The sequence below is a fragment of the Crassostrea angulata genome, chromosome 4 (genome assembly GCF_025612915.1).
Source record: "Crassostrea angulata isolate pt1a10 chromosome 4, ASM2561291v2, whole genome shotgun sequence".
NCBI classification, from domain to species: domain Eukaryota; kingdom Metazoa; phylum Mollusca; class Bivalvia; order Ostreida; family Ostreidae; genus Magallana; species Magallana angulata.
In genome coordinates this window covers 28,096,066-28,112,419 of record NC_069114.1, presented here as the reverse complement: position 1 = coordinate 28,112,419, position 16,354 = coordinate 28,096,066, and the positions used below count along the sequence as shown (strand labels likewise).

The following is a 16,354-nucleotide window of genomic DNA, read 5'->3' as shown; positions in this document are numbered from 1 at the left end:
TGTAATCATGTTGGTAAAAGTGAAAATGAAAACGCTAACTCCCGGATCGGGTAAAACAGGATGCAGATGCAGCAATCATTTTTTGATTGACACAGATTAAGTTTGCTGACCAAAAATAACAGGTTAATGCGTTACAACTAACTTTGTTTCCAAATATTTTTAAATTTTTCACTCGAAGGAATGATAACTGTGATTTTTCCCTTGGTTTCGAGGAAATTCGAAATCTTATAAAGAATTATCTGCAATATTCACCGACAACATTGACAACTGTCAGGGGAAACCTTTGACAGCAAGAAATGTGACAGTCAGTCTAGTACGATCACTAGTCAGAGCAATATAGTAGCTGGCGCTGATACTAGCTGGCAAGCTTATTATGTCGAGCACCTGTCATTAATTATGTCTCCCATTCTGTTACATGAAAGTTTGGTGCAGGGAACAAACATCAGATATGATATGTTTACTTCTGCTTCCCAGCCTGGCTCTGGGGCGATGAGCTACCTTTTGATCTAAGTGTCATTTTTACATAAACAATCTATATATGCTAATAGTTGAAAATGAGACTAAGATCAAAGGCTGGCAAATCTAAGCTTTATGGCCCCAGGACCAGGGATGTTGATCTTCTTCTTCTTCTTCTTCCTATAATGTGCTGGCCTCGGTTTCCGAGTGTTATAGCACGCATCGAACACAGCTAAAAGCCTCCTATTTACAGTTAAAATCGGGTAAAAACAATGGTCTGCATGTCACTTAAGGGTCATAGGACACAGCTAAGGTGTTGTTTAGCTGCTTCTTGAAGCCATCGATGGTACTGGCTTCTTTAACGTCATCTGACAGGCTGTTCCAGTCCCTGATGGTTCTTGGGAAGAAGGAGAACTTATACACGTCTTTGTATGTTGGTGGCTGACGGTATTTGCTGCCCCTTGTGCGAGTATCCCCTGGTGTTAGATATGATGTTGCTGGGATGTCGATGAGGTTGTTCCTGATCTTATACATCATGATGAGCCGTGATCTTAGTCGGCGTGTTTCGAGGGGCTCCCATTGTAGGTCCTCCATCATAGATGTTACACAGCCTGGTGTTCTTACATAATAGTTGCCCTTGACAAACCTTGCAGCTCTCCTCTGGACACCCTCCAACAGTTGTATTTGGGCTTGCTGATATGGGTCCCAGACAGTCGCTGCATACTCCAGGGTGGGCCTGACGATTGTACTGTAAGCAGCTGATTTAATGTCGGCTCTACATCCCTGTATGTTGCGACGGAGAAAACCTAGGGTCTTGCTTGATTTGGCTCGGACATTGTTGATGTGTTCCGTCCAGTTCAGCCTGTTGTTTATGGTTACACCTAGGTACTTTCCATGGCTGACTGATTCGAGGGTGTGGCCATGGAGGAGGTAGTTGTTGGTTATGGGACGTTGTTTCCTGGATACATGGATGACTGTGCATTTCTGGGGGTGGAATTCCATTTGCCATTCTCGTTCCCATTTCTCTAGTGACTTCAGATCTTTTTGGAGCTGCTCAGCATCGGCTCTGGAGTTTATTTTCCGATAAAGCAGACAATCGTCAGCAAATAATCTTGCGTCTGATGATGTACGCTCCGGCAAGTCATTGATATAGGTGAGAAATAGTAATGGTCCCATCACAGTACCCTGGGGAACCCCTGAGATGACATCAGCTCTGGTAGAGGATTGACCCTCTAAGTTGACTTGCTGTGTCTGTTTCGCAAGGAAATCCTTGATCCAGTTCCATGTGTTACCTCTGATACCATAGAAGTGCAATTTGTGTAGGAGGCGCTGGTGTGGCACTTTGTCAAAGGCCTTGGAGAAGTCCAACAACACTATGTCTACTTGCTCTCCATGGGCCAGTGACTTGGCCACCTCGTCCACTGTAATCAACAACTGCGACTCGCATGATCGTCTTGCTCTAAAACCGTGTTGCTGGTCTGCCAGAATATGGTTACTGTCGTAGTGATCCATGATTTGGCTATGTACGATATGTTCCAACAACTTACATGATATGGAAGTTAAGGAGACTGGGCGGTAGTTTGAGGCTAAGTGTCTCTCTCCTTTCTTAAATATGGGGACAATAGATGCTTCCCTCCAGTCATCTGGCACTTTTCCGGTATCAAGTGAGAGTTGGAACAGTTTTGTCATGATTGGGGTTAGTTCTGGTGCAAAGTCCTGGAGGAATTTCGCTGGAATTGTGTCTGGTCCGGTTGCTTTGTGTACATTTAGGCCCTTCAGGAGCTTGCATACACCACTTCTTCCTATGCGGATGTTGTTCATAGAAGGATGTGGGCTATCTCCTTTTGATGGCATGTCTGCTAGGTCTTCCTTTGTGTAAACCGAATGAAATTGGTTGTTTAGGATTTCTGCCTTGGACACTGTGTCACTATGGAGCAGTCCATCTGGACCCTTAAGTGGAGACACGCCGCTGGAGTCCTGTTTTTGATGTTTAATGTAGGACCAGAATCTCTTTGAATCCTCACTTATCACTTCCTGTAGGTATTTTTCCCTTGCCAGTCGTATCTCTCGCTGGCATGATGTTTTCAGTTTGTTGTATCGATTTCTGTCTCTGTTGTTTTTGGTTCTTCTTGCTTTTTGATGTGCTCTATTTTTTCTTCTTGTGAGCCTGTTTAGGTGGGTATCAATCCATGGATGTGATGGCCTTGATCTAGTAAACTTAGTTGGTATATGTTTCCTCATCAAGTCATTGATCATACCCTTGAACTTGGCCCATATTAGATTGATGTCCCTGATGTTGTCACATTCCTTATAGTTGTTTTTTATTTCTTCTCTGATGGCATCCATATTGGCCCTTTTCCACAGAAAGGTCTCTCTTCTTTGGTGTTTCGATCTTACTGGTTCCACTGCTGCATCACATAAGATAACATCGTGATCAGCTTTGCCAATGGGTGGTAAACTCCTAATCTTTTCTATCAGGGTTGGGTGGGAAGTAAATAGTAGATCTAGGATATTATCCCCTCTTGTCTTGCAGGTTATTACTTGTTCTAAGCCTAGTTCTTCGCTGGTATTCACTATGGACTCACTGATATACTTTGGGCAAGGGCAAGGATTATTTTAGGGGGAGAAATTTTAAGATCAGACCTATTTGAAAACCAGTGCCAAAGAAGTTGAGTGGTAGAGCTAGCTCTTAACTTTTGAGATTCAAGGGGGTTAGGTTTGATCATTAATCCACTGGGCTGTCATATCCATCATTATATTAATTTCTCCATGCAGACTTGTTTGTGTACTGTAGAAGTAAATAAAGAAAAAAACTGTTATACAGAAGAACGTGCATATAATGCTATTTGTCAAAGTACTGTAGAAGCAAGTGAATTTGTCACACAAGTTAATATCAGAAATAGAAAATGTACATATTTAATACCATGATTTAATTCTTTCAGGTTTAAAAGAAACCTACATGATTGTGTATGATGCTGAGATGGTGCAGAACAATTTTCAAATACAAATTTGTGAAACATTTAGTATTCATAACTGTAGTGACATTTTTTATTGGACTGCCATTGCTTTCTCTGAGATACAGATATACAGCGTATGACACACTGTGGCGCAAAGAAAAGTCTCAAGCCCAGAAATTAATGAGGAATGTGAATGACCAGAGAATAGCTGAGGCTCAGTCCTTTCTTGCCAAATATGATGGAAGGGGCAAACTTACGCAAGAAAGTCAAATCAGTGTTGGAATTACCATTATAACCGTATCAAGAAATCGTCATATGTTGGATCAATATGAACCTAAGTACTTAACACAAGTTGTTGGGAAATCTCTTCAGCTCCTTCACAAAGCAAAGCATTTGAAATTGTCATACAGTTTATTTATTTGTAATGTTGATGATGAACCATCCTCTTACTATGAATTAGAACCTTTGACTCGCAAAGTGCCAACATTCAACAGATTCCAGAACTCATCCTCAAGACTACCATTTCAAAGATCCATTGACCAGACCCTCGAAAAGGAAAAGGAAGACTATGCCTTCTGTGGAGAGGAAACGTTCAAACAGAATGTTTCAAATCTTCTCCTAATGGAAGATGATGCATTACCCAATGATGATATGATAACAGTTATTGATCATCATCTGTACAAATTGGGGCTAGGTGGAGGACATCCACCTAAACAAAACATCACATTTATCAAGCTTTATCATCCAGATCGCCTCTTGGGCTTCATCAGCTTAGAGAGGGAACGGTTACCAGAATTATTTTGTTTGGGATTGATTCTGACTACATGTTTTGTGAAAGTTTATCTGATCATCCATCCAGTCGAAGCAAAACACAGAAAAATCATATGGCTGGGCTTCTTTGTGTACTCTTGCATTCTGGTGTTGGCTGTTGGCAGACAGAATTTTACAGCAATCAGAAGGCTGTCAAAGTACCTCTACCAGATCACACCAGCTCCCTCTTGCTGTACACCAGCCATTGTTTACACAAAGTCAGGTTTTCAAACCATCTCGTCATACTTAAAGTCAGTAACATGTAAAAGAGGGTTTGGAAAAGACACGGCTATTGACAAGTTACGTGAGATGAATCCGGGTTTAAAGGCTTTGTTAATCCAGCCTAATCTCTTTAGACATATTGGAATGTATTCTTCTCTGAGAGACCAAGTTCTGGATCCATTCATTGTTTAAAGCTTTGTTATTCAATTTAGATATATTTATTTCTTTCCAACATAATTGATTATTATTATATTTTCGCATGAAAAAAGTATTAATTTGAACAATGATTTTTGTTGTTGTTATTGCATACAAAATACATTTAATTTAGACATATAGGCAGTCATGCATCATTGGAAATTTTCGGCCAAGTATTAATTACTGGCGTAGACAAACTCACTGAATTTTTATTGTTTTCGTGTCTTATTTTTTGCTCTTTTTCGATTGGCTCCTTTACTGTTTTTCGCTGGAAATCTCACCAATCGCATTAATGTTTACGTATGCATTACAACGGAATGTTTTCATATATTGACAAGTATTAATATCTCCCAAACCAAAAAAGTATATTTTTTACTTTGTGGATTGATAATATACTCATGAGGTATATAATAACTCATGCAGTATATAATAAATATTTAGGGGTACGAGAAAACTTCAATTATTTGGCACATGTATATGGCGTGAAAGCTTATGCAAGATTGTCACGGGTTTTCTATGATGCGGGTGATAAAAAAATTTCTACAGTAGTAACAACAAGGGACAAAATATAATTACATTTCCTAAAATTGATGATATAAATGGACAAATCATCGATTTTTTGATCAGTTTGTTACACGATGGAAAGGCCTTACACGTTACTTATTTGACAGCGGCTCCACATTTGGTTATGTTGTGCAGTTTCTTGATTTTAGCAGGGTATTTACAGACTACATCAATGGCGATATGGAAAATAAAGATTGTTAACTATTTGAAGGATGTAAATATATGTATATCCTATCCCAAAGCTGAAATATTTTGACTTCTTAAGATATAATATTTTTTTAAAGTCGGGTTTGTTTTACAACAATAAACATTAGCTCCGAGGAGCTATTTTCCGACCACATGATACCATTACATATAATTACAACATAAAATATACAATATCAATATTACACAACTAAAAACATACCGCAATGATACTCTAAGACAATGAACACCTCAATACTTCAGACCTTCTGAATTCAAACCTTTTATAAGGAAAAGCGACAAGTGCAACATTCACTAACAGTAGTTTCCATACAATACAATTCCGTACTTATGTTTGATTTGAATTTATTAAAAGTAATAATATTTTTAAATGACTCTGTTAGAGAAATCCAGAATTTTGCAGTTTCAAATCTAAAAGATTTTAGACTATATGTTGTTGATCCTACAATCGGTAAAACAGCTGTATTTGTATATCTAAAAGAATATGGCATTTCTTTAATTTGGATAAAATTCTGTGGTAAGAAGAACTTTGTTTATTTAAAATCTTAAAATACTCTATTGCCATTGTTCTGAAACGCCGGAGTTTAAGACATGGTAGTTTTGATTTTTGAGGAAGTTATTAATAACTACTAGTATATGAATTAAAAGGACTTTGACACGATTTGAGACCAAAACTTTTATTTTTATTTTTTATGTTTAAAATGATTTACTGGTGCATTTTAAATGATTGACCAAAATATTGAATGTTAAAATCAAGTTACGAGCGAGATACAGAGGAAAGAACTGATTGTTATGTAAACAAAGCTCAAGTCTTATAGTTGTTTACAAAAATGTTATGTAGAGAATTACCATTCTTAGACAAAATGACATGTAAAAAAACATTTTAAACTTGTTCAATATCTTCATAAACACTATTATCAACAAAAGAAAGATATATTTGATTGAAACTTACACAAATACAACACATATGTAAAAATGACAATAGTCGAGCTTTGTTTACAAAACAAAGAATTATGAACTGTGTATCTTGCTAATAACTTGATATTTGACTTTCAAATTTTGACATAGCATTATAAACTTCTATATTTATCAGTATAAACATTGAAAATGGAAAAATAAAATTTGAAAATTTTAAGTCAAATCGTGCCCAAGTCCCTTTAATGTAATCGTCGTAGACAAATCGTTATGTCGTTTCCTTTATTTTTTCTCCCTTTTTTACGTTTCTCTCTTACCACAGAAATGTCAAACTAATGGACATAAGTTAAAATTTGACGCTATGAAACTATGATAAATAGTAATATGTGAGAGCTAAACTTAAGTTCGAAATCTATGGTAACACCAACTAATTTTACTTCCTTTTCAGGTTGAACCCTAATTCCGTCTATTTCAAAACAGATATTTTCTTCATTTGTTTTTTTCCCTATACATATGGCTTGAAATCTATTAAATTAGGATTGGCTTGCATTTGCTTTTCTTTGATTGTAAAGTTTTTTAGTGAGTTTAAAATATCATTGCTAGAAATAGAAAGGGTGTTATCGTTGCGTAGTGATAAAGGTCTTTTTTTTCATTTTTCGATAGATTAAGGCTAAAAGATCATAAATATTAATGAATAATTAATCTTCTAAGAAATAGGCCTATATTACACATTTCGTGAGAACGCATTGTAAACAGTAACAGTATACACTGTGTTCACATTAAACTGTGATAAAAGATTTCCGTCTTCTTCCTTACAATTTTAACACAAGTGAAAAGCTGTCAATGTGACAAAAAACCATGTTTTGTTCACAGTGAACTGTATCCCTAATCCATGTCAACTCTGAATTGATAAACGCTACCTGCCGTATCCAGAGAAATGGAGCACCCATATGCAATATTTTGCCCCAAAAATGACTAAGTTCAAAAGCTAGTATTTTTTTCATAAATTATCAGAAATCAAAATCCTAGCAATATGCACACCTCTAATACGTGTATGTACAATTGATCTGCAAAAGAACGACTTATCTTGAAATCTGTTGGATGCGTTATCAGTAAAATAGGGGTACCCTATATGAATTATTTTGTCAAAAGCTGGTATTTTCCCTATAAATTATTAGAAATCAAAATCCTAGCAATATGCACACCTCTGATATATGAACAATTGATCTGCTAAAGAACAACGTCCTATCTTGAAAATTGTAAGAGGAGTTATCCGTACAATAAGAGTACCCTTTTAGCAGCCGCCCACCCATCCGACCGCGCTTTTCACCATTTCAATAACCGGATTTTTACGTTGGAAAACGCAGTTAAAAATCAATCTTAGATTGTTCAAAACATTTAATTAAGTACACTATAATCTATTTCTTTCTATAAAAAAAAAATGAAAACACCTTGTTAAAGGAAAAAGATCAAATTGTTGCACTTCTAGGGAGTGTGAAATTTCTATGAATGTTTCATTAAAAGAATAATTATAAAATGTCTTTAAGAGAGAGGTTTTATTTTGGTTTTAATGATGACCATTTTTTTTTCTCTTCTAGCACCTATAATACCAATGTAAACTTTGGGTATTCTGTAATTGAATCTAAAAACAACATAGGAATACAATTTAAAAACAATATGATGATTTTTAAGGACGATACTTTAGATTAAGCAACTAAAGGAAGTGTTTGAAATGACTATTGATGGTTTGATGTAAAACAAAATTATCATGTTCCGATTGGATTTTAATCAATTACTTTTGTTGATCATCATACAATATTGAATAGTTACTTCTTCTCTTCAAAACACTGACTCCTTTAACAATTCTAATAGCTAATAAATAATGCATTAAATTTTAAAACAATTAATTAGATCTTTTAAAATGTATGATGCTTTAAGAAACAATAGCAAGTACGGCATGGTATGTTACTTTGCATTTGTATACATGTATTTTCCAAGTGATCTGTATTGTAACAAAGGAAAGCGTCATTGGGAGCTATTTATGAAAATATTTACTTTATCAATAAGGTACATGTAACTATATATATGGCACATTGGCATCTTTTTTGAAACCGTTATTAGGAACGAAATCAATTAAAAGAAGCATTGTAACTTTGCTTTCCTCTATGCATACACTGCTAAAAATAGGTTTAAAAATGTTTGTCAAATGTTAGTATTGAAAAAAATTCATTTTCCGTTATTATTTTTTTTACATTTTCATCTCATTCTTTTGAATCACAAGTAAACTTAGTAAACCAAAAAAAGGACTAGTATATACCATTCCCATGGGAAAATCATAAACCAGTATCAAAATTGGATGAATATTTGTCATGTTTATTCATATTATGACCCCAAAAGTGTATATTAGAATGCAAAAATAGTGTTCTAAATTTTATCATAAAAGTTTAAAGAACTTATAATGGTAATTTATGGTATATTAAAATAGAATACAGAAACATGCAAATCTAATTGAAATATCTAAGTAAATATATCACAACGCTAGCTTAATAATAAGTAGATGGGAGTTGGACAAAATTGTATGATCAACAAATCTTGACATGGATTTGTATACAAAGCATCATCTAGACAGTAAGATGTAATGATAAATGATAAAATTTGATTTATATAAAATTGATCTGGAAACAGGACCACTTTATACAGAAATTCATTTCTAAAGTTCGGAAGATCTGTTTTGTGGTTTCGATGAAGTTTTTCACGTTCATTTCTTAAAAAATAAAAAAAAACCAAAAAAGCGAAAAAAAAAAAACAAAAAAAAATTAATAAATTTGGTATTACATGCACCAACAAAGTATAAAAGTGTTCATGAGATATAAGCCTTGATTATATTTGTGATTGATGTTCGACAAATAGGACATTGTTGCAAGGGAACACCACAGCTGGTACAGCAGCAAATGTGGCCACAAGGTTCAAACAACACCCCAGCATCATCATCGAGACATATCTTGCACAGCCTCTGTTCCTTGAGGTTTTGATTCTCTCTCAATATTTCGTTTAATTCTACAATTGAGAATAAAACAAAATAATCTTTCTTAATATGTAGATGTACGACAAAGTTCATTTACTAATGTTAATTATTTTTTTACAAAAACTTTTTACATGCCCAGTTGATTTAAATACAGTTTATGATAAGTAAAAATCTAATACATTGTATATGCTAAGCAAAATTAGCTAATCTTTATTTCCTTTTTAAAGATTTGCTGATATACAAAGTGTTTTTAAAGACTCGCTGATATACAATGTATCATGTCAATATTACGTCACACATTAATATTTCTTTTAAGAGCCAATAGTACTCACTTTTCCTTTCAGCTGACTCATCCTCAGTCGTTAAGGGTTGACTGGTTACTTTCGGTTCATTGGATAAACTGGTTCTTGTCTGTTCATGGGGTTGATTGGTTGCTCTGCTAGCATATCTCTCATCTTGTTCTGATTGGTTGTCAAAAGTATAACACAAAAAAATTACAATTTATGATTTCGTCTTACACTTGTTGCAACACCAAAATATTAGAGAAAAGGTACAAGATATACATGTATGTGTCGGAAGTATTTCATTTCTACGGATTTAATTCACATACCTACTGGACCAAAGCTATTTTCTGCATGCTGAACGGTGTTTATTTTCTGGTGAAAAGAATAAAGAAATTCCTCATTTATTTTACTTAATATAAATATTGCATACATCCGAATTTGTGAGATTAAAATAAACAATGGACTATTAAATCGATCATGACATTTGTAAAATCACCTTTATTCGATCAATTGTTGGCGTTTAACCTAAAGCTTAATCTAATTTAAAAAAATAATGTTAAAATGGCTTTCTTCCTCATATTCATATATATATATAACACATTCACACGATTTCATGAGGAAGCAAACTCAAATCATCACGACGAAATGACAAAAAAAATTTGAGGAAAGCTGTTGCGTAACAATGGTTATTCAATCTTTTTGAATCATGTCTTTGTTTGCTTATAGTAATAGAAGAATGCCGGTATTAAAAGATGCATGTTATATTTGTACCATGCTGTATAGATTTGCAATGACTTTAATAAGAGTTATTAACATTCTAAACGTAATCGTTTAATCAATAAAACATAATATGCAGGAGAATTATTTAACTATACGTGAACAATCAAAATATCACTTAACCATAATCCATTTGTCAACCCTAATTTGATAAACACTACCTATCCAAAGAAATATGGTATTCTAAATTTTTTGCACAAAAAACTAAGTTTAAAATCTGGTATTTTTGGCATAAATTATTATAAAAAATCAACGCCCAAGTAATATGCTCTTCTTTTTCTATCGTCAAAACTGTATGAGGAGTTATCCGTACAATAGAGATATCCTTCCGCAGCCGCCCATCCGCCCGCCATTTTCACCATAACATAATACACAATAACCGGGTTTTCCAGTCTAGACAATGAATGAGCGTCAAATATTGGTACTGTAATGAGTGAGATATCTATTCTTGTCTGAGAACTTAACGAAGTACATTTGACCCCACGCCGCGACTTCCTTGTTTAGCTTATTCTTTGTATGGATTTTTGAGATGGTTGACGGTTTGTTATTGTCATTTTTTTATGTAACAAACGTATTTGGTACACCAGATGTCAGATAGTATTAAGAAATCACATTAAACATTGGGCCGAATAATTTAGCCAGTGCCAAAGTGGCATTTTTGCATCCACTTAAAATGCAGTTTCGTATAAAACTATGTACACGAAATGATTTACCATTGTCTAGTAAGTATGTAGCCACTTTTGGTTTCTAGTGTGTCTCACCTGGCAGGTTAGATATTTACCTTTAAAACTAATATACCATAGGAAAACAATAATTCCCATAGGAGAATTAACAGGTAGTTTTACTATGGGAAATTAAGATTTCCTATCGGATTTTAAAATCCATTGGAACTTTTGTTCAAATCCTATCGGAATTTACAGGAAAAATAGGAAAATATTTTTAATAGTAAAATTTTCACCTGACAGGTGAGATACATTGATAATCAAAGTACTAAAGAACTGACAGGAGTTGATTTTGTCGATGTTTATTTATTTTAAAATCAATGATATGTTATTTTGCATGACAATTACATGTACACTTTTGTAATATGAATTTTTGGACTTTTTCGACAAGAATGTCGAGAAACCCCCATATGAATCATGTTAAATAATATCTAAAGATAAAATTAATTCAATCAAACTATGTATCAGTAATAGAAATATTTCTCGAAAATTGTATGGATCCAAGCAATATTGAACTCTAGTCTCGTTCAACCAAACGCTCGGCTGACACCGTAAATCTCCGACAAGGATTTACGGAGACAGCCGAGCGTCGAGTTGAACGAGACTATATTGAACTCTGGCGTAGGAATACATACGACTACAAAAATATTTAAATTGTTCGTACCATTTTAAATCTGACTATTTTCAAGGTATTTATAAATAAGTTTCCTTGAAAAACAATGCTTAAGCATACATTACATCGAATTTATCAATTATTTTCAAGAACTAAGTCTGGTCAGCAGCAATAATTTGTGCTGAGGTCCAAACACTGTTTCACTTTCGGTTTGTCTGAGTAACTGCATAGGAGAGTTGATTAAAATCAACTCCCAACAAAAGTAGTTGATCTTTTCGATACATGCTGCTTAGACGAGTGTAAAAAAGGAACCTTGGCATAATTATCCGGCACAGTGTTATTAGCATTTTATATATTTGTATAAAGTTAATAAACTCAAACTCATATAAAACTTTCAACTAAAAGATCCAGTAAAGGTGAAAACAAACATAAATGATGGTTTTATGTTATCATTTTCTCTGATTTGTAACAAGGTAAGATAAATAAGGTAAGATAAATAAGAAAACCTTCCTTACCAACTTCAACCAGGCACAGTCAGGGAACCACTTAGCGTGCTCCAACAAAGGGTCATCTTCAGGGTCCCATTTCAATAAAGTATTCCCGCAGTAAAAACATCTACATTTGTCTCCCTCTCCTGTTAAAAAATGTTAGATGTCTATTGATTGAACACAACACCTATCTGAAATAGTTGAACGTTGGGTGTCTACGATTAAGAGAAAATAAAATAAAGGCAACGATTCCAAAAAGGGAAATGTGTTTACCTACCAAGATAAAAGAAACCTGCTTTACAGAGATCATCAGGTCTTAGGGTTCTCTGGGTAGGCCATCCTCTAAATGAAGCCTTTCTAGCCGACTCCATGGCATAGTTTTGGAATTTAGGTCCAGGAACACTAGGTTTTTGATATTGTTCGTAGCTTTCCCTTATAGGCATAGCTGGTTGACCGATTGCCAGGTCTTCAACATCATACGTGGGAATAGTAGGGGCAAAGGCTTCCAACATTAAACTACCATGCTTGACCCAGGGGCAGTTTGGGAAATGTTGGCGATGTTCCAAAGCCACAATATCACCCTCACACCAGCCACTAAGTATCCCCCCACAGTGTGTACATTGCACTTTGTCATCTATTCCTGTGTAATAAAATCCATCTTTTGCCAGATCTCGAGGTGAGACTGGTACCCCTGGTGGCCATCGCTGATCAAATGTCATGATTCGCTTGTTGTAATTGCGTCTTAGTGGTGCCAATCGCTCAAAAGGAGTCCGAGGTATAATGTCCATGCTCATGTTCAGATTTCAAAACTAGTAATAACTCTCAAATTAATCCAACGTCCTAAAAAATCACTCTTTTCTAATAAAGTATACAGAATTAACATGATAAAATCATGATTTCTATATTTAAACAAGGACATTCAAATTAACCGCATTATTAAAAAAACATTTTAAAAATTTGAGACCTTTTAATAAATTCAGACGTCATGTACATTGCTTTCGCTCAAGACGTGTACAAGTATAGATGACTTAAACAAGTTTGATTATAGGTGTTCAACATATAAATATAAATTACGAATATAACTTCGTAAAATACACATGGACGGTATTTGAAGAGTAAATAATTTAACAATTGTTAATGTAGCACCAAAGTTAACATATTTAAGAAACTAGGAATGAATATAATTCTTTTCATCTAAATAAATAAATAATAACTTACAATTACTGAATGCTTTATAATATCAATTTCATTCGGTTTTAAAGACAAAACTGCAAGATATCAAACTTCTATGACCTATATTTTAATAAAATTAGAAATAGAAACACTACACATCGTGGGAAAAAAAAGACAAAGCACTATTGCCGAGTTATTTTCTGGAAAGTGGAAGGGAAAAACATTTCACGAATTTAAAGATTAAAAAAGTTTATGATAAGTATTTTGATTTCTCTTTTCCCTTTATTGCAAAATTCAAAATCAGAATCCTAATCAGGATTATTTCAAATAATTTGATTTCAATACCTTGCATATATATTTATAATTTTTCTTTAACAATCATTATGTTTGATCCCTTGTTTTTAAAACAAGTTTGCATTCAACTAAGGTACAGCAAGCGATCTCACAAATGAAACTCCGCTAAAAAATATAATGAACAAATATTTCTTTAATGGAAAGTAATTTATGCACCATTTTCCTTCCAATGGCCTTGAACTTGCACAAATGACAAAAGCTTAAAGTCAGGACATATTTCCAAGTCACAGGCAATATAAGATCATAAATAATCTCTATAAGAAAAAGGCACTTCCAATGATTCTCAATCAAAAAATGGTATTTGGAATAGACGCCAATTATGCACTTTTCCCCCAGTAAAATTGAACGTGCCCGAATGATGATGTGACTGTGACTCATTCTTAGGTCTTTGTAAGAAGTAGGAACTTACAAAGTTTCTCCAAAATAAAGATATGGACCGGACACAAATTATGCATTTTCCTTCAAATAACCCAAATGACCTTCGGTCAAAATCCCGACACAACCTCAGTTATAAGCAATCTTTGTGTGAAGTAGGGACTTCAAATGTTTCTATATAAGATAGATATGGACCGGACACGATTGCACAGACAAACCGACAGACAGACATACATACGGACAGGATGATTCTTATATACACTAAACTCGCGGGGTATATGAAAGGCCTTTCAGTAAAGACATATGTGTGCCCATAGTATTAAGGTTAGAATATGAGATTTATAAATACACATTTTAGCTAGATATGTTTAACTATTTCAGGATGTTCACTGCGAGGCACATTCGTTTACAACATCTATGGAATCTTTTCAAATATAAAATTTGTATTTTACAAAAGTAAATATTTTAAACGTCCGAGTTCAATTTTTGCAATTTAAAACTTTATGAATATATTGAATGATTTTAAAGTATCATGAACAGATGTAGTTGTCATATATTTTGTATATATAATATATTCCTATTGAATGATCCCAAAATTTATTTTGACATTATGATAATCTGAAAACTTATGACAATTAAGGAAGCACTTGTCTTGTTAAATACGGAGAAATGCGATATTTCTAAATTGTTATACTTTCATGTTAAATACTGAAATCTGATTGGTTAAGACGCAGTTAATAATATTTTCTATTACCCTCAGCGTTAGCAACGCACTTAGCAACGGGTAACATTAAAATGTTACATGCGCGAAAATTATGCGCGTACGGTTCGCTGTAGAATTCACGTTATTCCTATATAAAAGCAGTAAAATTTTCTTAAACATTAAGACATTCAGTATAACAAAATAAATAGTGCCTGTTTGGGAGGATAACAGTTGAAATTGACACCCCTCGAAAACCATTGTCAACCTCCGCTTCGCGTCGGTTGACAATGGTTTTCTCGGGGTGTCAATTTCAACTGTTACCCTCCCAAACAGGCACTATTTATATATTGGTGGCTCCATATATAGTGATACATAGGGGCAAAATTAACAATCTGGTTAAACTTAAGGTAGTATGGGTCGATATTAATGTGGAAACATAGGTAATCACAGATTACAAAGCTCACCGAAACGAGGCATCACCTTTATGAGGCATTACCTGTATGAGACCACCTTTATATATATTTTTATATGAAAATCATACTTTATGATCTTGGATATTCATAGATACATGTACTGTTTTGACACAATATCGTATATCCTCTGTTAACATTGTATGATAATAATATGTTCATTTCATACGGTATTATAAGATACAATGTTTATCAATACAATAATATAAACAAGTGAAAAGCTGTCAATGTGACAGCAAACTGGGTTTTCATTTATATGAACTGTATCCATAATCCATGTCAATCCGTATACAGTGAAATGGAGTACCCAATATGCAATATTTTGCCAAAAAATGATTAAGTTCAAAAGCTGTTTGTTTCTATAAATTATCGGAAACAAAAAAAATCCTAGCAATATGCACACCTCTAATATAAGTTCAAATGATTTGCAAAAGAACAACTTCTTATCTTAAAAACTGCAGGAGGAATTATCTGTACAATGAGGATACCCTATATGCAATTATTGCCAAAAAATGACTAAGTTCAAAAGCTGGTATTTTTTTCATAAATTATCGGAAATCAAAATCCTTGCAATATGCACACCTCTGATATATGTACAATTTATATGAAAAAGAACAATTTCCTATCTTGAGAACTGTAGGAGGAGTTATCCGATCAATGGGGTACCCTATATGCAATATTTTGCCAAAAAATGACTAAGTTCAAAAGCTGGTATTTTTTTCATAAATTATTGGAAATCAAAATCCTTGCAATATGCACACAGCTGATATATGTACAATTTATCTGCAAAAGAACAATTACCTATCTTGAGAACTGTAGGAGGAGTTATCCGTACAATGAGGGTACCCTATATGCAATATTTTGCCAAAAAATGACTAAGTTCAAAACCTGGTATTTTTTTTCATAAATTATCGGAAATCAAAATCCTAGCAATATGCACACCTCTGATATAGGTACAATTGATTTGCTAAAGAACAACTTCCTATCTTGAAAACTGTAGGAGGAGTTATCAGTACAATGAGGGTACCCTTTTGGCAGCCGCCCGCC

The 16,354-nt window shown here is 34.1% G+C and overlaps 2 protein-coding genes across 2 annotated transcripts; one reads left to right on the top strand and one right to left on the bottom strand.

Moving 5' to 3' along the window:
- The first annotated feature begins 9 nt into the window (after window positions 1-9).
- Window positions 10-4,729, top strand: LOC128182468 (post-GPI attachment to proteins factor 4-like). The gene is made up of 2 exons (XM_052851101.1): window positions 10-122; window positions 3,399-4,729. Exon 2 carries the CDS (start codon window positions 3,426-3,428, stop codon window positions 4,635-4,637), a length of 1,212 nt encoding a protein of 403 aa, XP_052707061.1. The 5' UTR covers window positions 10-122; window positions 3,399-3,425; the 3' UTR covers window positions 4,638-4,729.
- A 3,627-nt stretch (window positions 4,730-8,356) lies between these two features.
- LOC128180054 (baculoviral IAP repeat-containing protein 7-like) lies at window positions 8,357-14,594 on the bottom strand. Its single transcript, XM_052847858.1, has 5 exons — window positions 12,510-14,594; window positions 12,260-12,378; window positions 9,959-10,004; window positions 9,681-9,809; window positions 8,357-9,380 (listed from the first exon to the last, which is right to left on the bottom strand). Exons 1-5 carry the CDS (start codon window positions 13,024-13,026, stop codon window positions 9,184-9,186), a joined length of 1,008 nt encoding a protein of 335 aa, XP_052703818.1. The 5' UTR covers window positions 13,027-14,594; the 3' UTR covers window positions 8,357-9,183.
- Window positions 14,595-16,354: the final 1,760 nt, after the last annotated feature.

Bases quoted from the DNA above. Each gene is read 5' to 3' on its own strand.
- LOC128182468 (XM_052851101.1), top strand. From the start codon at position 3,426: ATGATGCTGAGATGGTGCAGAACAATTTTCAAATACAAATTTGTGAAA.
- LOC128180054 (XM_052847858.1), bottom strand. From the start codon at position 13,026: ATGAGCATGGACATTATACCTCGGACTCCTTTTGAGCGATTGGCACCA. The intron at 12,379-12,509 runs GTAGGTAAACAC...ATTTTTTAACAG, and splicing joins AGCAGGTTTCTTTTATCTTG to GAGAGGGAGACAAATGTAGA. The intron at 10,005-12,259 runs GTAAGGAAGGTT...TCTTTTCACCAG, and splicing joins ACTGTGCCTGGTTGAAGTTG to AAAATAAACACCGTTCAGCA.